The sequence below is a fragment of the Apium graveolens genome, unplaced genomic scaffold (assembly GCF_009905375.1).
Source record: "Apium graveolens cultivar Ventura unplaced genomic scaffold, ASM990537v1 ctg3343, whole genome shotgun sequence".
Lineage (NCBI taxonomy): Eukaryota > Viridiplantae > Streptophyta > Magnoliopsida > Apiales > Apiaceae > Apium > Apium graveolens.
Window position 1 is genome coordinate 18,394 of NW_027418048.1, and position 12,893 is coordinate 31,286.

At 35.1% G+C, this 12,893-nt stretch overlaps 1 protein-coding gene across 1 annotated transcript; it reads left to right on the forward strand.

The window, feature by feature from the left end:
• Positions 1 to 9,197: 9,197 nt before the first annotated feature.
• Positions 9,198 to 10,187, forward strand: LOC141701104 (indole-3-acetic acid-induced protein ARG7-like). Its single transcript, XM_074504746.1, has one exon. It carries the CDS (start codon positions 9,340 to 9,342, stop codon positions 9,766 to 9,768), a length of 429 nt encoding a protein of 142 aa, XP_074360847.1. The 5' UTR covers positions 9,198 to 9,339; the 3' UTR covers positions 9,769 to 10,187.
• Positions 10,188 to 12,893: the final 2,706 nt, after the last annotated feature.

The following is a 12,893-nucleotide window of genomic DNA, read 5'->3' on the forward strand; positions in this document are numbered from 1 at the left end:
GGTTACTGACAATCCCTAAACGAATAATATCATTTAAATGTACATTGTCTGAAACATAGAAGACGAAACAAACATAACTTTAAAGACTACAAAAGGGGGAAGAAAAATACCTAAGACAAGTAGATGAAAATGGCAAAAATCTGTCAGGAAGAGAGGAAGAGAGTATACACAGAATAGTACTTATTCACAAAAGAGGTAACGGTCAGAGAAATTTATTACGCCTTCCCAACTATAACTATTCAAATTGGTCAAAACTGTAACTCCCAACAAAACTTCCCTTAATTCTCGCCCGCAAGGGTTGGCTCAGTTGGTTAAAAAGTGGATAACTATCCTCTTGGTCACATGCTCGAATTCCATGGGAGGAGAATTCATGATTATGCCTCTTGAGCAGAGCCAGTCACTTAAATATGGTTTACCTTAGTTCACGTGGTTTACAGGCTATTGCGTGAGCCCGTGGGGTTTACCCAGTGCGCACCCGAGGGGTAGCGGCTGCGGGTTCGCTACGACAAAAAAAATCTCATTTTATTGAATTTTGTTTTTACAATTCAATTTTGCAAATATATTTTCATACAATTTGCTTTCATCATATTATCCATTTAATTTTTTTTATTTTGTAACCCGTCACAAAATATGTAAATGACATTTTTCCGGAAATTCTACAAAATTATATCACAATTTTTAACAAACTTTAACATATATTTTGACACAAAAAATTTATAATTTTTTCCTCACTTAATAACATTTTTCACTATCATTCCAATATATAAATTCGGCAACAGTTTTCCTTTCACGTTATTCCCTTATGTCTTTTCTTATGGGTGTGTTTGGTATTGTTGTTGCATTGCTGTTGCAGACAACAACAACTTTTCGCTGAAAAATAGTTAAAAAACTGTTTGGTAAAATTTAAAAGTTGTTTTTCGAAAAAATGTTTTTGACCTAAAAGCTGCTGTTAGAAAAAGTAAGTCCCCCATACTTTTAGAAAAAGTTGCTTTTTAGCTGTTGCAGGAAGAAAATGCTTATTTCACCATCAAATCTTACCAAAAGTATTATTATTTTTAATTTTTTGCATCAAAACATATACTTATCAAAATAATTACCAAACAGTCATATGATTTTTATAACAGCACTTTTTTCAGCATCACTTTTTCTAACAGCACAACAATTTTTAACAGCAATCCCAAACAGAGCTTTACTCTACATAATATTTTATATAATATTTAATATGTCATTTATTTCTCTTCTAATATCGGCGTAACTAAATTTGTTCTCCAACCTAACGTACTCTTTCCATTTTTTAAAAAATAAAATAAAATTCATGCACATCATGCGAAGCGGGTAAAAAATTGATATACTATATCTTAAAAACTCTTAAATCGCTGATTCTGCGATACACTATACATGTCATATACAATATATTATCATGAAAATCTACACATGCAGTAATGCACGGATAAATGATAGTAAATGAAATAATTATATATAGACACATGCATTCATATAATGAATTACGTTTAAAAAATGATCAAATGGCGTCGAGATAATGAATTGGTTGAATAAAAATTTATAGTATCGTGTACACTTGCAAAAAAAACTAATGCAACTTTGTATATAGATACAGTTCACTGAATCAAAAATAATGATTGAGAGATTGCTGATTATCGAAGTCTGTGGGATGATTTTTTATACTCTTCTGGACTCCATTCCGGTGCCTGTATACAACATATTTTGGAGCCAGACGCATAATTAGTATTTGTAGCATTTTGTCTGATTTACCTTGAAAGTTTAAATGTTGCGAACTTGAGATATAAAAGGTGTTTGGATTAGCTGATTTCTCATTTACAATTGAAAAATTAGTGTATATACATGCATGCCGAACCACGTAACACAATTAAACTAAAATATCAATATAGTATGCGTAATTTTTGAAATAGGATATTTCTAGTGATACTGACACACAAATTGCAAGCATAGATAATATACTTTACTCCAGAGAAAACATAGTACAAGATTTAGTATAAAATTTGGTGTTGATGGGTTTGTTGGAGTTAATTTTAAACATGTTTTTATTTATTTGCAGAGTTTTATTATGTTTGAATAAATCAATGTGTACGTTGTAGTAGTCATAGGTGGATAGGAGAACGTGGAGTTATATTAGGATCATGTCCTGGTTTGTAGGAGTTTTAGTTGATAGGTGTTTCTATTTAATAACCTCTGTAATATTTTATTCAAGTTAAGTAATCCCAGTTGCATTTTCAAGCATATATTACCATTCTGTATCTTAGCATATCAGTTTAGTTCTTTCAACTGGTATCAGAGCTCTGAACACACCCATTTGTTCTCTACGATCGAGAAAAACAATCAATGGCAGAGTCAAGCAAAGGAAGGGAAGGGAAATCGGCATAAGCTACCCAATGCTCACTAAAATGAACTATACCGTCTGGGCTATGAAGATGAAGGTATTCTTGGAGGCATACAATATGTGGGAAGCAGTAGAGCCCAAAGACCCCAAGACCGTCGTTGAGAACAAGGCAGACAAGCGGGTTATGGCGATGATTTAGCAATCTATCTCTGAAGAATTGTTGTTGACACTAGTAGGATATACGACTGCAAAAGACATGTGGGAGGCTATTAAAATGACTTCTCTGGGTACTGACAGAGTAAAAAAGGCTAAGGCACAAACTCTCAAGGCTGAGTTTGAGTCATTAACCATGAAAGATTCAGAACAGTTGGATGATTTTTGCTTGAAATTGAATGGCTTGGTCGCGAAGATCAGGGCACTCGGTGAATCAATTGGAGAAGAGTATGTTATCAAAAAGATACTAAGGGCAGTGCCAACAAAGTTTCTACAGATTGCTTCAGCTATTGAGTAGTTTGGAAACCTTGAAACAATGTCCATTGAGGAAGTAATCGGCTCTTTAAAAGCTCATGAGGAACGTCTCTCGGGACAGGTGGAGAGCAAGGAGGGTCAACAACTTTTGATGACTGAATAAGAATGGTCGAAACATGAAGCCACAAATGGAAATCTCCTGCTTACGCGAGAAAAGTGGCTGCAACGATCAAGTCGGGGTGGATACCAAAGAAGTCATGACAGAATTGACAGGAGTAAGGTTAAGTGTTTTAATTATGGAATATATGGACATTTCGCAGGGGAGTGTAGAAAGCCTAAAAGGGACATGGTGCAGCGTGGTGAGGCAAATCTAACTCAAGCTACCGATGATGAACCTGCTCTTTTGATGGCCATGAATGATAATGACGTAGATGGCGTGATTTTACTAAGTGAAGGTGAAAATTCGAATGAAAAGGAGGTTGCAGAAAATATGTGGTATCTCCACAACGGTGCGAGTAACCATATGACTGGATGTCGTGACAAATTCGAGAGTTTGGACAAATCAAAGCAAGGACAGGTCAAATTTGGAGATGGTTCATTGGTACAAATCGAGGGAAAAAGGACAATTAACATGGTTTGCAAGAACGAAGAAATCAGGAAGCTTCATGGTGTTTACTATATCCTTACTCTACGTAGTAACATCATAATCCTGGGTCAGCTTTCAGAAGAAGGTTGCCGAGTTGTTTTAAATGGGGAAAGTTTGTGGGTTTACGATAGCTGTGGCCGACTCATGATGCACGTACAGAGGTCTACAAATCATCTCTATAAGATTCATATCAAAAACAACAAGGAGATGTGTTTGCTAACAAAAGGGGAAGAGGAAACTTGGCTTTGGCACTCAAGACTTGGGCACGTTAATTTCAAGGCTATGCAGTTGATGGCAAGAAATAGAATGGTGTATAATTTTCCCGCAATCCATTTGCCAAAAGACATATGTAGCAGTTGCATTCTCACAAAACAACAGCGTAAGCCTTTCTCTCATTCAAATTTTGTTGCTAAATCTGTATTAGAATTAATACATGGTGATTTGTGTGGACCTATCGCACCTCCCACCCCTGCTGGTAACAAATATTTTATGCTCTTGGTCGATGACTTCAGTCGTATGATGTGGGTTTACATGCTAAAAACTAAAGATGAAGCCTTAAGTTGCTTTAAACGATTTAAACTGTTAGTTGAGAATGGTACCAAGACAACTATACAAGTATTTCGTACTGACCGTGGAGGCGAGTTTTGCTCCAAAGAATTCAAAAATTTCTGTGCAGATTCAGGCATTCTCAGGAATTTTACGGCACCCTACACACCGCAGCAAAACGGTGTTGTAGAGCGTCGTAACCGTACTGTGACAGTTATGGCCAGAAGTCTATTAAAGGAAAGTGCTGTACCAGCACAGTTTTGGGGAGAAGCAGTAAAGCACGTTATTTATGTGCTCAATAAATTACCTACACGCTCTCTCTCACAAATCACTCCTCATGAAGCTTGGTTTGGGCATAAACCAAGTGTTGCAGACTTAAAGATTTTTGGCTGTATGTGTTATATGAAGGTTTCATGAGTATTCACTCGAAAACTTGATGATCAAAGTCGTGTGTTAGTACATTTTGGGAGAGAATCAGGGACAAAGGCATATCGCCTATATGATCCCACCTCAGGGCGTATTCACGTTTAGCGCGATGTGGTGTTTGATGAATCAAAAGGCTGGAACTGGTATGTTTCAAGTCATGACGCAGAAGTGCCCACACAGTCTCTTGTTTTTTTCTGACCTCATTCCTGAGAATGACAGTGTAGAACCTCTCACACCACCATCTATGTCCCAGCCCTCTTCACCAAGCTCTGTCACTGGTTTTGTTGCATCTGGAACTGGTTCTATTACACCTGAAAGTGAACGACAACATTTTCGGACTCTTGCTGATATCTACGATACTACTGAGGTTGTTGAGCTCGAAGAAGAACTACTCTTGTCTGGTGTAGACGAACCTGTCACTTTTGGGCAAGCCATCAAAGATGAAGCTTGGCGTGCAGCAATGAATACGGAGATTGATACAATTGAGAAGAACTAGACTTGGAAGCTTACAGATTTGCCACAAGGTCACAAGGCCATCGATCTCAAGTGGGTGTTTAAATTAAAACGAGATACTTCAGGTGCCATCACTAAACACCAAGCACGCCTGGTGGCGAAAGGCTATGCACAATAATATGGTATTGACTACAACGAAGTCTTTGCCCCAGTGACTCGATTGGAAACAGTGCGTCTCCTTCTAGCTCTTGCTGCTAAAAATGAATGGGAGGTTCACCACCTCGATGTTAAATTCACTTTTCTGAATGGAGTTCTCGATGAAGAAGTGTCCGTTGCTCAGCCCAAAGGTTACGTGAAAGCAGGCTCTGAGACTAAGGTCTATAAACTTCTAAAAGCTCTCTATGGTCTATGTCAGGCACCTCGAGCCTGGTACGCTCAACTAAACAAGTGTCTACTTCGTTTGGGTTTCATTAAATGCCCTTACGAACATGCTGTTTACACCTGGAAAAACAGAACTGATTCGTTAATTGTTGGTGTCTATGTGGACGATTTAATTATCACTGGTACTTCCGTTTCAGCCATTGTCAAATTCAAGGGGGAGATGAATCATAAATTTGAAATGACAGACCTTGGCAAGTTATCTTACTACCTGGGATTGGAGATTGAGCAACACAAGGGATGTATAGAGATAAAGCAGACAGCTTATGCAAAGAAGGTGCTGCAACGAGCTGGTTTAAGTGAGTGTAACTCTATAAAATATCCCATGGAGTTAAAATTACAGATTGATGCGGACAGAGCTGGAGAAGCTGTGAATTCGACCCATTATAAAATCCTGGTAGGAGGATTACGGTACATGGTTTATACACGACCTGACATAGCTTTTTCGGTAGGAATAGTCAGTCGTTACATGGAGAGACCCACGGTAATGCATTTAAACGCAATAAAGTGAATTTGCCGATACTTGAAGGGTACCTTGCACTATGGATTGGTCTACACAAAAGGTAAGGGGAATTATTTATTGTCTGGTTTTTCTGATAGTGATCTTGCTGGTAGTATCGAGGATCGAAAGAGCACGAGTGGAATGGCGTTCTATCTTGACGAGAGCTTGATTACATGGGTTTCTCAGAAACAAAGATGTGTAGCATTATCCTCATGTGAAGCAGAGTTTATGGCCGCTACCACTGCTGCTTGCCAAGGTATATGGCTCCAAAGAGTGCCGAGTCAGATCATGAATATCAAGGCTGGTCCAGTTGTACTCTATATTGACAACAAATCTGCTATAGATCTTGCGAAAAATCCTGTTTTTCATGGTAGAAGCAAGCACATTGATGTGCGTTATCACTTCATAAGAGATTGTGTCGAGCAGGGATTAATAGTGATTAAACACATCAGGACCAGTGAACAACGTGCCGACATATTGACAAAAGCCCTGTCTGCTGCAAAGTTTGAACAGATGCGAAGTTTGCTTGGAGTCAAGAATGTGGAACGTGTTTAAAATTAAGGGGGAGCATGTTGGAGTTAATTTTAAACATGTTTTTATTTATTTGCAGAGTTTTATTATGTTTGAATAAATCAATGTGTACGTTGTAGTAGTCATAGGTGGATAGGAGAATGTGGAGTTATATTAGGATCATGTCCTGGTTTGTAGGAGTTTTAGTTGATAGGTGTTTCTATTTAATAACCTCTGTAATCTTTTATTCAAGTTAAGTAATCCCAGTTGCAGTTTCAAGCATATATTATCATTCTGTATCTTAGCATATCAGTTTAGTTCTATCAGGATTGGAGTTGAATATGAGAATAATGTAATGTTTATAATATTTTGATATAAAAATTATATCAAAATAATATAATGAGTTGGAGATGTCGTAAAGATGAGGGTGAATTTGAATGCCTGAGTTGATAATTATTTGTGGATTTGGTATATATGATATAAATGATAAGAAAGTTATGGTGATCCTTATGATATTGTTATCGGGGATTTCACATATGGAACTAATAAAGCAATTTGTGCTTACTTCGGGTCCCCGATATATTCTCAAAGCTAAATACTGATATACACAATGACAATATATTCTCCGGACTCCAAATTAATCTTCCAATATTGTTTTATTAAATAGGAATAATATCGGACGACATAAAGCTGTGAACAAAATAAACAAGAAATTACACAAGAAAAGAGAGAAACAGACGCCCTAGCAAAGCATAATACAAAATGTAAAGTGGACAAAATGTAATTAAGTATATTGATTTGGTTAACTGGTTGTTGGGGTGTCCGCTTAAAACACTGAACCATGCAGTAATGTGTTACATTTGTAAAGAAAAGAATAATTGGATTGTCATGCAACTTAACATGCATGTAGGGCAGTAAACACGGACTCTCAACATCTCTTGATCTTCTCACTTGCCTTTATTTGGTAAAAGTCCTCTAATATATAAAGTCGAGATGTCTTTCAATTAAGTGATTTGTGGGTTTTTTCTTCTTAATTATAATGACCCTTTTTTTTCATTTACCAAATTTTATATATATGCTGCACATTTTGTAACGAAACATGAACTATACTATAGTAATCTATATTTTATTGTCTAGCATGGCTGGTGATTGGGTTATTGTAGCTACAATTACAGAAACAAACGTTTATATATTGTATTATAAACTCGTCCCATTTCGGATCGAGTTCAAAAATTGGGCTTGAATATATTCTCTCCATTTTCAACAACGAATTTAATAAATTGTAACTAAAGTTGGATTATGAATTCTTTTCTAAGTTGAATTGACTTATATACTCGAGCATGACTCGGCTCGTTACCTCTAATTTAGCTTTGGTTCTATTGGATTTTGATTTTCCTTTAAAGGACCTAGTTTATGATTTATATGGAATGTTGGTAAATTATATCATAAAATAGACATGCGGGACATAAAATTAAAGGGCAAGGCGTCTAGGTTTGTTAAATTTAATTTCCTGAAGAGGGGGTGCACACGGGGGCAATGGTCAAATATGTAGAACAAATAACATTGGTATTTTTATTATATTGCTTGGACAAAGAAACAAAATAATGAAATATTAAAAATAAATGATTAGAAATTGAAAGGCATCTCGCTATATATTTTGACTACTAGCATCCGTTCATCCAACTACTTCAAAGAAATGCAGAAAGACTTGTATATCTTTATTTCAAACTTGTAAAATAATTCCACTATTTATAAATGAACTAGCAATGCATGTGGAAAAGTTTGTAGTTTTGATTTAAATGCTTTGTGCGCTAAAAGCACCTTCCAGATCCCCCACCACTGATAATTACGGCTCCTGCCGTCCGTTGTCTAACGGATTGACAAGTTAAATTTGTACAGAAGCCACAATACTATAAAAAATTGCTTTTCACCAATTTTGGCACTATTAGGAAACTTTCCAATATTTTATGAAAATGTCGATTTAAAATAAATGGAATGAACTCGATTCTGAAAATCATTAGGAATCTCAAATAAATAGTTGTGTCTTGACAATAATCAAATAATAAGGTTCACATTTCGTAATTTTTTTATAACAAAAACCCCACAATTCAACTAAATTGTATTTTTGAAGACTTTGATTAGTTATCACCTCTTACAACGTCAAAATATAGTATGTTTTTTCTTTTGATTAATTAAACCTACATGTCTTCTATAATTGAGTATATTTAGGGCTGTTATTCGAGTTCGACCGCTCTCGAACTTACCCGACTCGAACTCATTAAATATGTTTGACTCAGTTTATTTAATTAAACGAGCAAAGTTTGAATATAAGTTCCGCCTTATTTAATTAAACGAGTTTGTTCGACTCAAGCGAGCTCGATTAGAGATTTAGACTCGATTAAGTGTAAAATTAAACGACCCGATTTGCCAGGATCGTTGAGCTGGATGTACCGGTTCAATTCGATTCGTGAAATTAAACGAATTGAGTTCGCCTAGAATTTTAGACTCTCGGCTCGAATTACACGAATTACAGCCTTATGAGCATCTAATGACTATGTGTTCTAATATATCTCCTTACAATTTAGATAAAATCGTGATAACAGAAAATAAACCCTTAACACGAATTACAGCCTTATGAGAATCTAATAACTATGTGTTCTAATATATCTCCTTACAATTTAGATAAAATCGTGATAACAGAAAATAAACCCTTAATCATCCGTTATCTGCCGGCGCTTTCAAAATGATTTTTTCAATTATTAACCAATTGCAAGTCAGCAAATATTTAAATTTTGCATGTACTGCCGTCACAATCTCGTAAATAAACACGACTACAAGGGCATTACCCAGTTCAACTCTTTATAAAAACAGTTCAGTTCTCGACAATCAAACTCTCCCCCCAAAAAAAACTTCCCCAAAAATACCCACAAAACAAAACCCAACATTTTTCTTACTTTCCATTTCCGTTTCCTCGTAAAACCCAAACAGGAAATGTCGGCATGCAGCAAAATCAGACACATTGTTAGACTTCGTATCATGTTAAAACGTTGGCGTCAAAAGGCTGCTTCTCGTATACCGTCCGATGTTCCTTCTGGACACGTGGCTGTCACTGTAGGTCCCAGTTGTAGGAGATTTGTTGTTCCTGCCAAGTACCTGAACCATCCCGTGTTTAGAGAGTTATTGGTCCGGGCTGAAGAGGAGTATGGGTTTAATAATACAGGCCCATTAGTTATTCCTTGTGATGAGTGGGTTTTTGAAGAGATTATCAAGTGCTTGTCATGGTCGCATTCTAAGAACCAGACCCGGTTTGCGGATATCGAGGTGAATTGCCACGTCGGTGTACGGAATAATTTGGAGTTTTGGCCTGAGTCGAGGCCTTTGCTTAACGGGATTACAGAGACTTCAACTTCAATATGGTGATATTCGGAAATGTTGAGTTTCACTTTGACTCGTCCGAGTTGGCTCGTTTGCCCTGTGATGAGATCGGGGTTGACGAGTCTGTGAGTGGAACAAAATGGGTTTTAATCTTCTTCATAAGTATTTTTTTTTTTGTATTTTTCCTTTTTCACCTTGAATATTTTGGGTGGAAATTGAGTTACCGAGTCAGCTGAGGTAAAAACTAAGAAGTGATGGTGATGGTGATGGTGATGGTGATGGCTAAGTAGGGGGAACTGAGTTCCCGCCGAGTCGTCTCCAGTGTGGATTGAATGACAGGATTCAACACTAATCAGAAAATCAATCACTACTTAATAGTTAGTGGGGATGGATTACTTTTGTAAATTATGTGATTTTATTATTTGATGATTAATGAAATTTGTGAGACAAACGTTCAATCGTGATTCTGTGGCTGAGACCTGGCTAAATAAAATAAGTTGTTTATAACTTAAAATTATTTAAAATGAAAAATTGAAAGTAAATTTTCTGTACGGGTAATTTTATGATTTTTTGTGAGTTACTAAAAATAGTAAAAATAATTTTATGACTCGTACATATGTAGATAATATTAATTTCAATAAAATAAAATTAGGTTAATTGTAAAAAATAGCAAAAGAAAATTCATTTGCAAACATGGCTCAAAGCCCTTTCACAATTTTCGTGGACTGTGCTACTATTCTTTACTTAAATTCTCAAAATTAGAAAGTTCGTTGGATGTATATTTACGTTTTTATCCCACTTTTCACTTATAATAATATCTTCTCTCAGAAATCATTTGTTAAATCCGAACAGTTATTTTTGAACGATAAAAATTCTGGATGATCTGAACGAGATAGTAATCTGAAAATTTAAACAAATATAATATTAAAATTACATATACTTAATATTTTGGTAGCATTCACCCTTTCCTCGTCCTATATATCTAGCTTGTTAACCAACCGGAACAATAGCATGAGTGAGTGTACCGTCAAGTACACCGATTGCTTCCTCTTGCACAATAACAAAAATATGTGAAATATTATTAGAGAACAATAGTTTTATTTTGACATGCTAAATTATAAGAAATTACACAGTGAAAATAAAAAAACGTCATTACTAACCGGAAATATTTTCAGTAGATCTTTTTGTCTCCTAGAAACATTTGAGTTTTGATTGGATGGTGTAGGAACTATCATTTCTTTTCCAAACTCCGTCATTCCATTCAACACTTTGTGAAAATATTTGTATATAGTTTGTGTCGAATGGTGAAATATACGTTTCACCTTTATAAAATGATTATTATGACTTATAACATGTAAAAATATATGTTATATGATTGATGATATCAGGATATAAACTATCAGATTTTATTATCTGGACTTAATATCAGTATTTACTTAAGGTGACGTCATCAATACTTGTCTATCAGTACTTGATGATCAGTATTTGATATCATCAGGATTTAGTCACTTCAGTAGATATTCGAGAAAGAAAAAGATTGCAGAATTTAAGGCGGTGAATGACTTTATTTCAAAAGCAATCATACATTGATATGTATTAGGTTTTCTTATTATAATAGAATGGGATTCCTTATTGATTGTGTAACTGTGCACTATATAAGCACAAATTAGGTTTTCACTATATGTGTTACGAGTTGATATATCTCTCAGATAACCTAGCAGCTCTCAAAGATAATCGTTCATCCTTTGAGAGAGTACTTTTGTAATCAGTTTTTATCTGTTAATGTAAAAACTGTTGAATCTGTTAACTGTTATCGATTTGTTTGCATAAACTATATTCACCCCCTCTACAGTTGTATTACGGACTGTTGTGCAAGACATGCCTGTACTATAACAATATTAAGTTATATTGACAACCCTAAGAATTAGTTGTATGATAATTTAAATTTGTATTTTGTATTGTATTACTTGAGTCTGTAAAAATGTGAAAGATTATATTGGAGTATTTTTCTGTAAACAGTCTCAAGCCTAAGAATAAACTCTAGAAGAAGATCAAGAAGATCATGCCTCAGAGAAATTGTGAAGAAACTTGGAGTTTAATAAATCTGTTTTAGGAAAAATGTTCTAAGTCAATATGTCTACAAGTCACAGATCAAGTCATATAGAGAAGTCATTCGAGAACTCCAGAATGACTTATCAAGAAGTCCAAATTAGCTTATAGAGAAGTCTCGGAGATATAGACAAGCCAAATGAAGACATGAAGATTGGAGATATCGATTAGTCAAATTATCATTAGAGATCTTAGAGATATCTACAAGTCAAAATGTATATAAAGATCTCTGAGATATCGATAAAGTCATTTCTGCATTAGAGAACTCAGAGATATCGACAAGTCAAAATGAAGATATGAAGATTGGAAATATCGACAAGTCAATTTTCTCATTAGAGATGTCAGAGATATCGACAAGTCAAAATATTTTAGAGATCTCAGAGAAATCGACAAGTCATTTCTACATGCAGAAATTTGGAGACCTCGACAAGCCAAGTTCACCTATAGAGAACTCAGAGACCTCGACAAGTCAAAGACACTTATAGAGAATTAAGAGATCTTGATAAGCCATTATACTTATCGAGATGTCAGTTCTTTATAAATCAAACCGAAGATCTCGATATGAACCTCAAGTAGAGAATGCAGACAAGTCAAATATTCAAGATTATCAATCAACAAATGATCTAATCATTTAGATTGAAAAGTCTACAAAAGCAATTTGAAGAGTACAAGATCAAATGGTAAGATTAACTGACAGAGTAAATTCACAGAAATACACGATTTTCAAAGATACACTAAGTCAGAAATGGAAAGATTTAGAGATAACTTAAAGTAGGGTTTAGTACATCTTATTGCATGCTGTGTAAATCTGTGTTTGCTAATCTATAAAGTAAACACTGTTCCTTTGCTTTTAAATTGTATCAAACAGATCTAGTTTTTCTAGTAAACTCTCACAAGAAAGAAGTTGAGTTCTTTACTTACAAAGAACCCATGATTTGTAGCAAAACACTATCTTGATTTTAATACAAAATTAAGTGAGTTTTGAAATATTATTTGCAATGTTTTATTTCAGCTAACATAATATTACTACATTTCTAATCTGCTTTGTTAACCAAGTAACA

Excerpts from the sequence above, each read along its gene's own strand:
- LOC141701104 (XM_074504746.1), top strand. The coding sequence starts at position 9,340 with ATGTCGGCATGCAGCAAAATCAGACACATTGTTAGACTTCGTATCATG.